The sequence below is a fragment of the Zootoca vivipara genome, chromosome 12 (genome assembly GCF_965207765.1).
Source record: "Zootoca vivipara chromosome 12, rZooViv2.hap1.1, whole genome shotgun sequence".
Classification (NCBI taxonomy): Eukaryota; Metazoa; Chordata; class Lepidosauria; order Squamata; family Lacertidae; genus Zootoca; species Zootoca vivipara.
This window is the reverse complement of record NC_142595.1, coordinates 35475761-35492098: the sequence shown is the minus strand read 5'-3', so window position 1 is coordinate 35492098 and position 16338 is coordinate 35475761. Positions and strand designations below refer to the sequence as shown.

General features: G+C 45.1%; 2 protein-coding genes across 6 annotated transcripts in view; one reads left to right on the top strand and one right to left on the bottom strand.

Moving 5' to 3' along the window:
• The window catches only part of LOC118077612 (platelet glycoprotein VI), a 23007-nt gene extending 16295 nt beyond the window's left edge, over window positions 1-6712 (top strand). For 2 of the 3 annotated variants that reach the window (XM_088656285.1, XM_088656286.1), the window contains 3 exons: window positions 3521-3625; window positions 5114-5151; window positions 6155-6712. In XM_088656285.1, coding sequence (XP_088512411.1) covers window positions 3521-3625; window positions 5114-5151; window positions 6155-6313 — 302 coding nt within the window. In that variant the 3' untranslated portion in view covers window positions 6314-6712. Of the gene's footprint in view, window positions 1-1249; window positions 1349-3520; window positions 3626-5113; window positions 5152-6154 lie in introns of all 3 variants that reach the window. The other variant, XM_035101256.3, reaches the window with a different exon arrangement.
• On the bottom strand, window positions 6697-16338 carry LOC118095490 (osteoclast-associated immunoglobulin-like receptor). Of its 3 annotated transcripts, none has more exons than XM_060281628.2 (6): window positions 16152-16338; window positions 16003-16038; window positions 14158-14451; window positions 12459-12770; window positions 9073-9363; window positions 6697-7694 (listed from the first exon to the last, which is right to left on the bottom strand). In XM_060281628.2, exons 1-6 carry the CDS (start codon window positions 16180-16182, stop codon window positions 7585-7587), a joined length of 1074 nt encoding a protein of 357 aa, XP_060137611.2. In that variant the 5' UTR covers window positions 16183-16338; the 3' UTR covers window positions 6697-7584. The 3 variants fall into 3 exon arrangements, with proteins under 3 accessions (XP_060137611.2, XP_088512410.1, XP_088512409.1); XM_088656284.1 differs by having other exon boundaries at window positions 7347-7694; window positions 9073-9306; window positions 16152-16315; XM_088656283.1 differs by having other exon boundaries at window positions 7446-7691; window positions 16152-16315.

Sequence of the window (16338 nt, the reverse complement as noted above, 5' to 3'; positions counted from 1 at the left end):
TGTTTGCATTGCCTCTGAATCTCATTTAAAAGAACCACCTTGCATTTGGCAAGACAAACTCCCATCAGCCTTAGTCAGCATAGCCTGCTTGGAGTTGTAGTCCAAAACTTCTGGAGGGCACCAGGTTGGCAAAGGCTGACTAAACTATACAGTGGACTTTATGGTCTCTCTCCTGCTTTGCATCCCACTTACATGTCTTGGCAATTTTCATGAATGGAGGCAATTCTGGGTGGCTGGTTTTAGCAGGAGCAGTCTTGGATGCATGCCTTTGAAAAAGTGTTACCATAACAAAACATTCTTTAAAAAGGCATTTACAGTTAAGCACAATTATTTCATCTAAAGATTGCCCTGTAACAGTGCTCTTCAACCACCAAATGTTTTCGAATTCTTCCTGAAAGTTCATGATTTTGGAGACAGGGTGTTGGGTGGATATGGAGGGCAGGATATGATACTATTTTATTAATTATCTGTCCTCTTGCTCAATTGTTTGAGTTAAACACCTAGTTAAAAAGGTAAAGGGACCCCTGACCATTAGGTCCAGTCATGACCAACTCTGGGGTTGCGGCGCTCATCTCGCGTTATTGGCCGAGGGAGCCAGCGTACAGCTTCCAGGTCATGTGGCCAGCATGACAAAGCTGCTTCTGGCGAACCAGAGCAGCGCACGGAAACGCCGTTTACCTTCCCACTGGAGCGGTCCCTATTTATCTACTTGCCCTTTGACGTGCTTTTGAACTGCTAGGTTGGCAGGAGCTGGGACTGAGCAACGGGAGCTCACCCCGTCGCGGGGATTCGAACCGCCGACCTTCTGATCTGCAAGCCCTAGGCTCTGTGGATTAACCCACAGCGCCACCTGCGTCCCACAAACACCTAGTTAGCAGAGTTTAAATTTACCTTTTGCAGCATGAACTGTGGAAACCTCTGGGACACGGTCGCTTAACCTTATTAGTAATTACCCAGGATGTGTCAGCGGATTGGGTCTTCCCCTTTTTATCCCTCTACACAAAATAAATACAGAGAAGCCTGTGTTTACTTACATAAAGCTTCAGGCTCGATAGAAGCAGAAAGTAGCAAAGCAAGTCAAGCAGAATCTACTCGTATGTTACAAAAATACATGGTAAAGGTCAAAACGGAATCTGTGCTCCATCTTTTCTCTTCCCCCGTAGCTTGCAAATCATTCCCATTTCACAGAGCCAGACTACTGCGTAGAAATCAAAGGATTAAACATTGCTTTCCATCTCTTTTCCTCTAGGGACAGCTTATCCCAAGCCTTCCATCTCGGTGAGCCCAACTGATGCAGAAATAGCACAAAATAACTTTTGGGAAAAGGGAGAGAATATGAAACCATCAGGTTTGTCACCCCCACATTACAAGCAGCATCGTAGGTGGTAAAATAAAAATGGGAGAACAGCAGTAGGAAACTTTTTTCTCCCCGCCCCCCCTGCCCCCGCAAGGTCTAACGCCTTAGTTATGTTTTGGGTAAGAGGAAGCCTCGGCACTCAACTATTGGGAAGATAATTTCATCATCAAACAATCTGTGACAGTGTCTCTTTGCTTCCCCGTTATTTTCAAGGCACCTCAATATTTTTGCTGCATTTCTGTCATTCTCTCATTTCCCCTGCCTCCAGCTACCGTGTTTCTCCGAAAATAAGACACCGCCTTATATTTATTTTTCCTCAAAAAAACCACACACTATGGCTTATTTTCAGGGGGTCTCTTATTTTTTCCCCTCCTCCTGCCGCGGCCGGCATTGCTGCTGCACCTATCACTATGTCTTATTTTCGGGGTATGGCTTATATTCCTTGAATGCTTAAAAACCCTGCTATGGCTTATTTTATGACTACGTCTTAAAATAGGGGAAACAGGGTAGCTGCTCAGTTGCCTGGGGCGGGGGCGTGTCCTGCAGCCGGGGGTGGGGCAAGCTGCTCATGGGGCGGGGCGATCCGCGCCCGTGGGGCCGGGGCGAACCTCTCTGCCGTGTAGATCCTCTCTGTCGCCTCCCCCTCAACTGTAGGGCGGCTGAGGGAGAGGCAGTAGGCAGAGGCAAGTCCCACGCTGCCATTTCAGTCAGTGCGGAGCCTGCAGGTTCCTAAGCTACCACATCACTCCTAAAAAGTTCCATGAGCCGAATTATTATTTTTTAAAACTCATTTTGTCCCTCCCCCCTCAGTGATGATACCTGGGGCGGGCCGCACCCCCTTTCTCTGCCACTGCCTGCCTCCCACTGCTTTCTCTCCGTCATTATCTATATTCATTGCCTCCCTTCCTGTCTGTCGCTTCCTCTCTTGTTCTGCTTCCCTTTTCCTCCGCCTTGTTCTGTTTATTTTGGTTACACAACATCTGGGGGAGGAGTGCCCGCTGCTTTTGCAGTGGGAGCGAGGAGCTTAAAATAAATCTTGGTATGAACAAAATGCTTAGTCTGCACCAGCAAGAGTTTATTAAAGAACTGAACATGCTTGCAGCTGAGCTCAGGTAAGCAGGAGATGTAGGTACCCAGAGATGGAAGGAAGCCCGTTTCAATGTTTTCTCAAATATACTTGGGACATGTGCAGTATATACGGTACGGTAATGGCCTTTGCCATTCTTGTACATATGATTGTGCACACTGGCAATGGAAATCTCCAGGGCTGTGTATAGTTTTTATTGACAAACAAATGCACACCACCTACACCAATTATATTATTATAGATTTGGGGGAGACCCCCTCAAACCCTAGAAATTAATAAATGGTAGGATTTTGATTACTTGGGATATGAATGGAGAATACAATCTGCAGAGGAATTCCTGGGCTAGCCTATGCAAAAATGACCCGGCCAAGCTAGGGCCATTAAGAAACAATACAGGGCCATTGAGAGCCATTGCATTGGCAATGCAAGAGAACTCCCCCCCCACTGGCCCTGAAATGTGAACAGCGACTGGGAGTCTGGAAGGCTGACAGGGTAACTGGGTGTGAGGTGACAGGCAAAGGGGGTCTTGAGCAAGGGATGCTGGGAAGAAGGAGGAAAGTAAAGACTGGGATCCATCTTGGGCAGGCTGGCTGAAGGCTGGCAGAGAGAGATGCCTTAGATTCCATGCACTGCTGTGTGGGACAACCTCCTCTTGAAACAACCAGGCATGCTGATGGCCCATGCACACACACTGCGGTGACGTCGGCACACCCCGGGCACCCACTGCCACTGGGGCAAGGTGGCGCACCTGGCAGCAGTGACAGGTGAACCCTGCCACCCCACTATGGATCGGTTACTGGTCAAATGAGGCTAGCATATAGGGGAAGGTGTATGAGAGGCAGAAAGGGAGACAGAGAAGAGAAGAGAGTCATGGTGTATGGTAGAATGAATGGAAGGGCTTTGCCAAAAGGGATATGGAAATGCTGGCAAAGGAGGGTGGGTGGGCTACATGGAGGCTGGAGAGATAGATGAAATAACAGAACGATCATTCTGGATAGCCTCTGGACATGTCTGTGTGTGGTTTGGTAAGCACCAGCCGCATTACAACTCAAGGTGTCCTATTCATGGTTTTACAGGTGGACATTCAATAGCCATGTGGGCAGGCATTGCTGCTGGCGTTTCCCTTCTGGTCCTCCTCCTGCTGTTACTTGCCTTCACATTGTCCAAGAAAAGGGAAAAGGGTGAGTGAGCTTCTGGATGAGTTGCTTCACAACAGCTGAGGTTAAAAGCAAGCATAAGTGAGGTACTAAATTTTTACATCCTATGCCACTTAAAGTCCCACATGATAAGATATATTCTCATGTGGCATAGAAGAAGGCTTCTAACAACAAACAAACAAACAAACAAACAAACAACAACAACAACATAGACTTTTATTCCTTATAGTTGAACAAATAGGTTTGAAGATTTTGGGGTACTGTCTGGTGAAATCTCAAATGCTGGTGGGTGGGCATGAGCGAAGCAAAATTTCTTCTTCTTCTTATGTATTCATTTGCATAATATTTGTTAACCAATGAACAAACAAAAGTAAGATGCATGTGATAAATAATAGCACAAAATTGACAGCACACACTCCATGTGCCAGTCCAATGGATTTATCAGTTGGAGGACTCACAAATTAATATAGTGATCTAACAGAAGAGTTATAAATTCACATGGTGGATATCATTCTTTAAGCAATAGCCAACCAAAATCCATTTTAAGTAAGATCCATTCCACATTTGTGTGATTTTGCAGCGCTTCCTTGCTTGTGGGTCACAGAATGCAAATACCACCACGTAGTTCTACTGCTGTTTCTACCCCTTTATTGGATGATCTTTTAGGATTGTTTTATGGTGGTCCTTTTACTGTTGATTTCCATGTAAACCAACCACACACTATTATTATTACTACCACCAATGTAAGAGTAGAATCCTGTAGTAGTAGTAGTACTCTTTCCCCACCCCATTTCCCCCACTGCCTCTTCATTCATCTTCAATCTTGGGTGGTTGGGAGTCAATCTGTGGGTAGCTTTATCATCCAACTTCCTCTCAGTGACTGCCTGATCGGCTCAGCTCTCCCTACCCTCAAAACAGCCCACTTTCAGGGCTTCCTTCAGCAATAATATTGCTTCCACCACATTTGCAGAGAAAGCCAGTGGCTTCTAACCACCACCAGATCAAGAATTAGGACAGCAATCTTTGTGGTGAAAAATAGGAGTGCATTTCTTATATTTGTTACATATGATTTGCCTATCTCTTCCTGCATTTTATGTCAATTTACAGCAGAACATGGTAGGTGTGCTGTTGATTTTTGTCATTGTGACTTCATTCTATACTGTAAAGGATTTGTCTTATTATATTTCTTACCAGTTGTATTCACATGATTCAGAACAACAACAAAGCCTTTTGACAGTCAATATCCCATTATCTGTGTGATATGTTTCAGCACATTTAAAGAAAAAGAAAAAGTCTTCATGCCACTGAAGAAAATCTTTATTTCAGCTTCCTTAGTAGTGAATGTTTTCAGTGCCAAGTAACAGAGATGAATTGGGTGGCTTCTTTTATTAAGACAATGGTCTTGGAGGTTGTACTATACGGGGCAGTGAGAGGGGGGCAGGTAGCAGCATTCATAACTTCAATCTGAAATTAACTGGGTGAAGAATCTCACAATATGTCTCTGCTCTACAGGTTCCACAGCCAATGAGCAAGCTCAACAAGTGAACATAGTAAGAAACATTCCTATGAAACAAAGCATTTACAACTGTAAACTTCCGGCTAACGCTTTACAGTCCTGACACTCAAACATGGTGGGAGGGAGACAGAACATAATATCAATGCAACATCCTCTACCTGTCCAATTTATAGGGAACTAGCTGGCCCTGCCATGCGTTGCTGTGGCTCATCCATGTGATTCCCCCCACCCTGTCCCGACCCATGACATATCATTCCCCCTCCTCCCCCCCACCCCCGGCTCATCCCTGTGACTGGTCCCACCATGTCCTGACCTATCCTGTCCCCTCATTCCCCCAACCCCCATCCAGATGACTCAGTACCTCCATTCTGCCTAGTCTGTAAAGGCTTCGGCCTAGTATGTAAACAGGAGCCGAGGTGCTGTTGAGAGGGAAGGTTTTATAGGTGCAGTACCAGTGTAGCCGCCGCTAGAGGGCGCTGGTTTGCAACCTGGTTCTTTTCCCAGCATGCATTTTCATCTGGGTGGTGTGTTTTGAAACATGGGGTTTGGTTTTTTTTTTACATGGCACAGGTGTGACATCTGCCTTTGAAAACAGTACGGGGTCACTCTCATATTCTCACGTGGCATTGTGTCAAAATTTGAACGCAATCGGTCAAGCGGTTTTGGTGAAACTTGGATACTAATGGACATGGCCAGTTTATATTTTTATATATATATAGATTACAGGTGTAATTTGATAGGGGGTGGGGTAGAGGGGCAGATACCAACCTCCAGATCATTGGTTGGTATCCTTGGATGTCTTGAAATCTCCCAAATTCCCGAAGTTTCTCTGGAAGAGGGATGGGGTACCAGATGTCTTTTTGAGCTCCATCTCGCATCAGCCCTAGCCAGCATTGCCAGTGGTCAGGGATGATGGGAGTTGTAGTCCAATGATGTCTGGAGGGCCACACGTTCCCTATTCCTGCTTGACAGCACTCTCCTTTGTTTGTATTGTAACTTCCAGCAGAGATTGCATCTCCTTCTTTTTCCCTCCATAGCCCTTGCAGTCTGAGCCTGAAGAAGACGCTGATGGAGTTTCCTATGCTGTACTGAGCCACAGTTCATTGAAAACCAAACCAGCACCCGATGCGGATGGGATGCCTGAGTCCTGTACTTATGCAACAGTGGCCAAAGGCAGAACCAAGGAGGGCCAATAGGCAAGACGTCACAAAGGAATGCAGCCCTCAGACTGAGAAAGGAGTCCCTAACCCTGCCTGTACATCTTCCCTCCCTAATGGAGACTCATTGAGAGCCAAAGACTCGGAAGGAAGGAAGGAAGGAAGGAAGGAAGGAAGGAAGGAAGGAAGGAAGGAAGGAAGGAAGGAAGGAAGGAAGGAATAACCAATAACCAGCTGCCTTAAAGGAACAGTAACGTTAGGAATAGCCTACCCTTGTAAATACATTTGCCCCAATATAATCACATAATGCTTTTAAGATGTCTCAAATTGTTTTACTATAATGTATTACTTTGTTGCATTTTATTCATGACTATTTTGTATTCATGAGAATGAAAAGTGGTCTAGAAACATTTTAAATAAATCATCTCCTTTTCTGTGTTGTTGTTGTTGTTGTTAGTGCAATGTTAAATTCTAAATGACCCTGGACTATTGGGGGGGTTGCTAGAGACACCCTTTTGTCCCTCATACGAATTACTATGTACATAGTCCTGGAAGTTTCTTGATAAGGTGTGTGTGTGTGTGTGTGTGTGCGTGTCACTGTGTGATTGGAGACAATCTCTCAGGACTCATCTAGGCTTCTGCTTATCCAAGTGGAAAACCCAATCTTAAGTAGCGAATTAGAGCAAATGTCAATTGGGTTTTCCATGGACTGATATTTGCTCAAATTCAGCCCCAAAATGGGGGGGAGGGGGGTTTCTGGGGAAAGTGGCAGGAAAAGAGCAGAACCACTCCGACCCGTGCCTAGAAAGCACAAAACATGCAGAAAACTGCTTGAACCCACACACTTTCTAGGTGTGGGATTGCAGAAGTGAGGGCGAGCCCTCAGCCTCAACCTTGTCTGCCAGTATCACCCCCATAATCTTTTCTAGCCAGTCTTTCCTTGTAGTCTCAGGGACCCCATTCCTCAAGTGCCATTTCCCCCAGTATACTGAAATTGAGTTTTCATCAGTGGCTAACCCTGCCCCTGCTATAAAGTGAAACTAAAATCTTATGGTAAGAATTCTGCAACATCCAGAACTAACTTTTTTTAAAAAAGCTCAAAAAAGGCACAGGAAACAGAAGCCTCCAGGATTCTCACCCCACCCCACCCCCTTCCGAAAAGATTCCTTGGTGTTATCACAGAATAGAAATTTGGCCTTCAGATGAACAAGAAATGAAACCAGTCTCTATGGGATTCCTGTGGCTTTGCTTGTCTCAGATGCCTCAAGGGAAGGGTCTTGACTTGTGGAACTGAGTCGAGTCAGAGCTTCTCAGCCTTGCTGGCTCCACATGAACTCAGCCACGATCAGCACCAAGGAAAGCAGGACCAAGCCAGCAACTCCCAGGCGGATGTTGCTCTCCATGGATGGAAAAGTGTCTGCTGCAGAGTGAGACAGAGAAGAGTTACTCAGTTGCTGGCTGTGAAGGCAGGTGGGGAGGTTGGTGACCCCTGCATGGGTTGGACTAGATGTCCCTTAGGGCCCCTTCCAACTCTGCAATTCTATGATTCTGTTGACAGCAGGTTTGTTTCCTATCAGCTTCTGACACTGCCTGCAGGTGCTAAGTTAAAACATATGCAGGGCTAGCACACAAGACATGAATTATTTTGCAGATATGCCTGAGGAATCCCAGACAATAATATGGGCAAGCATTGCAGCAGGCCTCCTCCTTTTCCTCCTCCTCCTCCTCCTGTCTATCTTTGAACTGTACAGGAAAAGAAGAAAAGGTGAACGGACCTCTGAATGCAGTGGAAATGTTTGCTACCTTTCACCACACGGAAACACCGTTTACTTTCCTGCTGTAGCGGTTCCTATTTATCTACTTGCACTTTGACGTGCTTTCGAACTGCTAGGTTGGCAGGAGCTGGGACCAAGCAACGGGAGCTCACCCCGTCACGGGGATTCAAACCGCCGACCTTCTGATTGGCAAGCCCTAGGCTCTGTGGTTTACCCCCACAGCACCACCTGTGTCACCATTACTAGTATAGTTAAGTCTAAAGGTTTACTCAGTTGAAATGAAGCCAACCGGTTGCAAAGACTAATCCTATGCATGTTTCCTCATAAATGTAAAACTTGCCCTCTCTTTTCTCTTGCCAAACTGTGCACTTTCAACTCATGGTGAAAGCAGCTGTTAGCCAACATGCCATTCTGTGACATCCTTCTCACTTATCCAAATGAAAGCACCTTTTCGTGCACATGCACAAATCAGAGAAACTGGCACAGGCCGCTCACAACCAAGCACACACTGCAACCAATTATACTGGACAGAGCAGAATGCTTTTTGAAGCCTAATTTAAATGGAGGGTGGGAAGGGATACTGCAGGCACCGTGTTGCCGACCCCTCATCTCCTGCCACAAGCCTCCCCCAACTTGATGCGTTTGACTCCAGCTCCCATTATCCCTGGCCATGCTGGTCAGCATCCTGAGCCAAAAGGACCAGTAATCTGGCAATCACCTTTTTTGGCTATCTCTTTCCAATTTCTCAGGCAGAGCAAGGCCCTGAGAGTCTCTCTCCTGGTCAAGCTGGGACACTGTGCGACTAACATGGGATGCAAATGATAAATAATAGGCCCTTTCGAACCCATTCCCCATTTCATTTCTGATCCTGCTTTTAGAGAAGTGGCGCCTACGGAGGCTAAGAAGCTGGTTCCCCTCCTCCCTGCAGTGGGAGTCTCAGGCCCCCTGAAGCTCCTGCCTCCTACACAACAGGGAGTGAGACGGAAGGCAGGCGAAAGACAAGTACCAAATCAATCTTCTCACCTCTTACAACCAGCTCCGTGGCATTACTTGTCTCTGACCAGGCAAAGGGATTTCCCCAGCGGTGATATTGGCAGGTGTAGTTTCCTTCATCTTCCGACTCCACGTTGAGGAAAAGGAACTCAGCTCTGTTTCCCTCTGACTCCGCCACCTGCGATGTTATCAGTTCCCCAGATTTGTATAGGGAGAAGTTCAGACCCTTTTCTGGCCCCTGGCACTCGATGGTGATATTCTGTCCTGGGGAAATATGTTTGTCAGGCAGCACTTTGATGGAGGGTTTGGACAGGCTGGGATCTGGGTGCAAAGAAAACACCGTGAGAATGGTATGGAGGTAAGTGCCTTGATATTCTTCCCCTGCACTCTGCTACTTTTGATCAGATCAGCAAAATATCTGCTGCACATCGCAAACTAGAACTATACCCTTTAAAAATATGACTCTTTTGGGGGGTGTTTGGTTTATTGTTTTTATTTTGATTTTATATATTGTGATCTTTTCTGTGAACCACCCTGAGACCTCTGGGTATAGGGCAGTGTATAAATTCAACAAACAAACAAACAGACTTTTAATACATAATTTAAAAAATGCTTAGAATGGTTCTTTGCTTATGAAAAATGGTTGTACGTAGGGATTGCTACTGTTTTGTCTTTAGTTTAAGATGTCTGGAACAGTTGTAGAGAATTGCCCTCCAGATGTTGCAGACCTGCATGCCATTGGCTACTCTTGCTAGGACCCAGCAACATCTGGAAGGACTAAGGTCTGCATCTATCTATCTATCTATCATCTATCTATCTATCTATCATCTATCTATCTATCTATCTATCTATCTATGTATCTATCATCTATCTATCTATATCTATATCTATATCTATATCTATATCTCTATCTATCTATCTATCTATCTATCTATCTATCTATCTATCTATCTATCTAATCTATATCTATCCAAAGTAATAATCATAAATAAATAAGAATAAAATGTGCACCCCACCACCGAGACGATTCCATTGTAACTATCCAACCTCCCAAAATTTCAACACCTCTTGCGATGGTTTGACCCCTTTCCGCTTTAACACTAAAAACAAACTCTACAAACACCTTCCTTCCCACAACCGGAAGTTTCCAAGACCCATGCACACCACACTCCCTCCTTCAATCCCAGCCAATCCGGGCTTCCGGTCCGTCGCGCTGGCGAAGAAGGACGCAGGGACTTCGAGCTCCGAAGTCCCTGGCCTCGCGGAGGGGGGGGGAAGTCCGCAGAGCGAGCGGACTCCCCACAAAAGCATCGGGAAGAGCGTCCCGGTGACTCAAGAACCCAGCGGCCGCTCCGATCGCGATTCCTCCGCTGCCCGAGAGCTCAGTAGAGCGATCGAGAGCCAGTGGAGTGGAGTCGCGGGAGCCATTTTGGGATCCATCTTACCTCCTTGAAGCGAAGCTCCGAGTCCTTACCCGGCAAGCGGCGGATTCTTCCAAGAAAACAAAAGATTTCTACAAAGTAAGTGAAATCGCCATTTGGACTTTTGGACTTTAAAAATATTAATCCGGAAAATAGGAGAGATTCAAAAAAACGGAAGTCAATCTCTTCCTAATGGTTAATTAAGAGGCGCATTAAATATTCCAAAGCCGAAAGGAATACTTTTGTTTTTGTACCCAAAAGAAAGAATGACTTTCTACCCCTTCCCAAGCCCCGGAGCCGGCACCTCTTGAGGAACAGCAAGAGTGCAAAGGGGGGAAATTTTTTGACAGCTGTCAAAGCTGTCAAAAGATAAGAAAAATTTATAAAAATTCATTGAAAGTTTAATTGGCTACAGGATTATATTAAAGGAGAAGCATTTTGACTTATGAGATGATTTGTTGTGGAAAAGTTAAAGACAATGGAAGGAGCAGCCAAGATGTAGGGGAGCGTTCGGTGAATGGAAATTTCCAGTGTGCTCTGCCCCCTAATCTCCTGCCTGCTTGTGGTCAAAAGAAGGAATGAAAACAATGTATTCACCAAGCTTCCAGGAGGCTGTGTTGAACTATTTGGAAATTTTGAAGGACATTCACAGGACACTGCAATACTCCAGTCTATCATGTACAGAGACTTTGGTTCAAGATCAGGACTTAGAGGATAATGCTGAAAGCCAGCTTGAGAGTAAAGAACAAGAAGTTGATATTGCCAAATTTGAGTTGGATTATAAACAACAGGACCTGGAGGAAGCACAACAAGGACTTGGAAAGAGAAAAGACGCCATCAAGGAGAAACAAAATGAAATAAAGTTTCAAGAAAAGAAGAACCCTGGAAAGACTGAAATCTGGGGATGTGTAACAGAGGGAAAGGAAAGGCAGAAAGAGGGGGAGACAGAGGCCTGGACAGGCAAATGGGAAAGATGTGGGGTGGGATGAAAAATTTTAGTTAAGAGATATTCAGGTTGAATGAACAACGGTTTCTGAAATCTTGGCTTGTTAAAGGAAATGCTGATCCGATTGGGGGAAAGGCACCAGGGGAGGGAAGGGGGGTAAGTAAAAGTAAAAGGTTAAGACGTAGATTAGAAAAAGGAGTAGATAGAAAAATGGGGTTTTCTGGAGGAAGAGAAGAATGGCTGGGGAAAGGAATCTTAGACTTGTATTAAATGCTTATGGTTTGATAGGTGTCTGGGCAGAGAGCCACCTTTCTTCCTCTCTTCACTTGGAAGCACCTGGTGGCAGGGGGTGCTCTGAGGGGGGAGGAGGGGGGGAGGGAAACCCAGACACAAAAATGGATCTCCTTTGGAAGGCCGCACCTCATGGATTCACCTCGTTGCAGGAGGGGATCCGTGGGGAGGGGGCACGAAAAAGGAGGAGGATAAGGTGAATATTTAAAGGAAAAGATTTTAGTTATGAATAGAAAATCCGCCATAATTATGTTAAGAAACTAGGAAGACCAGGAAGAAGAGATCTGAGGAACCCATAAGTATAATGTTAAGATATATGAATTGGTAAACTTATTTGTTTGTTTGTTTTAGTGTGTGTTTAAGGAACAGCTGGGGGAAATCCAAACCATGCCACTCTTCCGCACCTAACCTCCTGGTGGCAGGGGGGGCCGGGGGTGGAGGAGGGGTGGAGGACGAACTTAGCCTTAAAGTGGACCCCTTCGGCTCTCAACGCCTACTGGTCCTACTGGTGGCAGAAGTGGACCGGTGGGGGAAGGGAGGATGGAGGGACAGAAAATAGATATATTGTTGTATTTTATGTTTTGTTTGTTTTTATATAAAAAAACCAATAAAAAATTTTTTAAGAAAAAACAATCCCAGCCAATCCGGAATATTTTATTCTATGCAAATTCTCCACCGGATGTACACATGTTGAAAATGCAGAACACTCCCATTTTAGACCCTTTTGTGACAATAGGAGGATTTATTTTGAACCTTACTTATTCTGTTGATGCATCGGCTGTCACTGAAACCTGAGCACAGATCAGCGAAGGCTGTTGTGAAGCAATATCTACATTGGTAGAGACCCCCTTGGAATTCTTGGGCATTGTCAAAGGCAAATACAGCCTCCTTGATTGCGATTTTCTCTGTCAGTTTTTTCTGCTGCCTCTTTGCACCCACTTGTATATGCAAAGAGAAGAGCCATTGTGGTAGTAAGTTGTTTTCTGCCTTGCAGCTGATTTTGACATTCCCCTCCTCGACAAGCATATCAGCTGAATTCACTACGATGGAAGGCTTGGGATACAGCTGTCCTGCACATGGACAAGAACAAGAGTGAGATTTCAAAGCTGCAGTTCAGCCTTCTCAAATGAGTCCCAGGCAACAGTCTGTCATATGGGAGAGGTTTGCATGTTCTGGGAGAATGCAAAACCCCAAGGATGGAGCATAAGAACTTAATGCTTCATAAGAACTTGATGCTTCTAAGTTTTTTGTTTACAACTGCAGTTTAGAGATTGGACGCGGGTGGCGCTGTGGGTTGAACCACAGAGCCTAGGGCTTGCCGATCAGAAGGTCAGCGGTTCGAATCCCCACAATGGGGTGAGCTCCCATTGGTCGGTCCCTGCTCCTGCCAACCTAGCAGTTCAAAAGCACACCAAGTGCAAGAAGATAAATAGGTACTGCTCCAACGGGAAGGTAAACGGCATTTCCGTGTGCTGCTCTGGTTCACCAGAAGCAGCTTAGTCATGCTGGCCACATGACCCAGAAGCTGTACACTTGCTCCCTCGGCCAGTAAAGCATGATGAGCGCTGCAACCCCAGAGTCGTTCGCGACTGGACCTAATGGTCAGGGGTTCCTTTACCTTTAACCTGGTACCTTCCACATGCCTACAACACCCATCATTGGCCAGGCTAGGGGGGAGATGGGTTCCTGAGAAGAGTTACTGTTTGCTGCAGTTCAATATGGCAGATCCAGGAAATCTTATAAGCTGAGTTACATTTCTGTTGCCTATTTCAGTGAACACTGTAGAAAGACTTAAGAACCAAGTATTTGGGGTCATTGGTCTTATCTGCATCTACACTGAATATCATGTGTATCCAACTATGTGATTGCAATTTTTATTTAAGACACACAGTGCTTTTCCCCGGAAGTACTTAAGGGCACACAGTACTGGCACCTTTTTCCCTGTAAAAGAAAAGCACTGGTTAAGAGATTCTGTTGAATTTATGGCGTTCAGAAAACCAGAATCAACAAAGATCACGTAATTTCTGCAATATCTAGTACTAGTGGAGAACTGACAAAAGAACAACAAAACCCAAAAACCAAAACTCAAAACAAAAACAAACTTTTTTATTATTTATACCCTGCCCATCTGGCTGGGTTTCCCCAGCCACTCTGGGTAGCTCCCAACAGAATATTAAAAACACAATAAAACATCAAACATTAAAAACTTCTCTAAACAGGGCTGCCTTCAGATATCTTCTAAACGTCAGATAGCTGTTTAAGTCAGATAGTTCTCTCTTCCCAGCTGCTTCTGCTGTTCTTAAAGTCATGATCTGGAAAAGGGTGCTAGGGCTGGAGGGAGGGACGAGGCAGGTGGAAAAAGCCACTGCCTTATGGCCAGCATAATGTCTCTCTCTCCCCCCTCCCTTTAGATGCCAGTTGTGAAAATAGCATAAAAAAGCTAAGCCAGGCTCTCACCTTTTATGTAGACTTGGACAGGATCACTACGATATGAGCACCGTCGATCATAACGTGATTGGAAGCAATAGCTACACGTATATGTTCCGCCATCTGAAATTCTGGCATTGGCAATCTGAAATACAGCTGCACGCCTCTCGTTCATTGAATAATGACTTGGTGAACCACTTTCTTTGTGCAGATAGTAGATTGCAATTTGTTGGTAATTACTTGCACACTGTAAGTTGATATTTTCCCCCAGGCTGAACACATTTTTGGGAAACGCTCTGATGGAAGGTTCAGGGTAAATTTGTCCTGGACCGAAAAGGAGAACAAATGTGAGATTTGGAAGATGGATCGCCAAAGAGGAAGACAAAATAAGGCCCTGACTTTACCACATGCTAATTTATATGGGAAGATCCACATTTATAAATACAGTCATACCTTGGTTCTTGACTGCCTTGTGACTCAAACGTTTTGGCTCCCGAAGGCTGCAAACCCAGAAGTGAGTATTCTGTTTGCGAACATTTTTTGGAAGCTGAATCTCCAACTCAGCTTCCGATTGAGCACAGGAAGCTCTTGCAGCCAATCAGAAGCCGCACCTCCATTTTTGAACGTTTTCAGAAGTCAAATGGACTTACATTCAAGAACCAAGGTACGACTGTAATTACTAATTTTTAAATGAATATGCATTATTTTCACTCTACTGTGGAAGACTGTGGTCCGGTGAGCTGTGTGTGCTCATTCCACTGTTCAGCTGCTAACGGTGGGTGGGCAACTTCAAGACCCCCTCCTGCTTTCCCTTCTTATGGTTTTTAAAACTGAACTTGGACAGCTTTTCAATTAGAGGACTGCCCTCTGTAATGCAGAACATAAGGCCACCTCATTGGCTTATCAGAATGAGTTGGTAGAAGGCACTCTGTTCTACTGTAGCTACTCAAGCTTTGTCATGCAAGTTCCCCCAGGGGCCAACCAGATGTCTGCGGGAGGCCCAAGAGCAGGACTGAGAGCAGCAGAGCATTCTCCCCACTTGTGATTCTCAGCAACTGGTATTCAGAAGTTTACTGCTTTTGGCAGTGCAGGTAGGTGTAGCCATCATGTCTACTGGCTCAATGTAAGGTTACACTGGGGGAATTGCATTTTGTGTGTAGATTGCCTAAAGGCAAAGAAATAGGGAAGGGGTTCATACCATGGATAATATGGATTGATATAAAATATAGATTATGAAATAATATGCAGTTGTAAATGTTGACAATAGGACCCACGGAGGGTGTAGGGTTAAGTCCTGATATTCAGAATAATCTCTATACAGTGGAACCTCAATTGTCAAACATAATCCATTCCAGAAGACTGTTCAACTTCTGAAACATTCAACAACCGAGGCGCAATTGCCGGTCAGCAAAATCCATTGAAAAAATGGAGAAACACGCCCTGGAAGCTATTCGACTTCTGAGACACATTCGGAAATGGAAGCATTCACTTCCAGGTTGTCGTTTGAGAGCTGAAACGTTCAACTTCCAAAGCGTTCAACAACCGAGGTTCCACTGTCTATCAATATGCATTTGGATTATTACAATTTCATTTTTTGTATAATCAAATAAAAATGATTTGAAATATTGAAATATTGAAAAAATCAATAAATATACATTTTGACCAAAAAAGAGAGAGAAAGAAATAGGGATGGGATGTTCTTCTATCTTTAAGATTTACGTAGATCAGAGAACATTTGGTAGACCTCCATTGTTAGCGTGCACAAGTAAGAAAAACAGATTTGGTTGGGGGAAACTGTTACAGTTAGTTCCCACTCTGCCCCCATTCCATCTTCCCCTTGCCCCATGTTCATATTTATCACCCGAGGAGACTCACCTCCAGAGATCTGCCACTGTCCAGCCAGCAGAAATCCTGGAAAGGAGATGATTGCATTAGCGGCAATATAGCTGAGCAGCAGGAACCACAACTGAGTCTCTGGTCCTTCCACCCCTCAGTCCCTTCACCCTTTCATCTGAGATACCAACCGATAAAGAGGATGTTGAAAGAGAGCCTCATGATGAAGGAACACCTAGCCCTGTAGTCCAGTGTCCTGTTTCCCCCAAGATGTGTGCTGTCCCCGGAATGAAGATCTTGGAGGGAGGCTGCAACATGGCTCTGCAACGCAGTTCTTCCCTTTGATGTACACAAACTCTGTGATGCACAGTTGAGCAC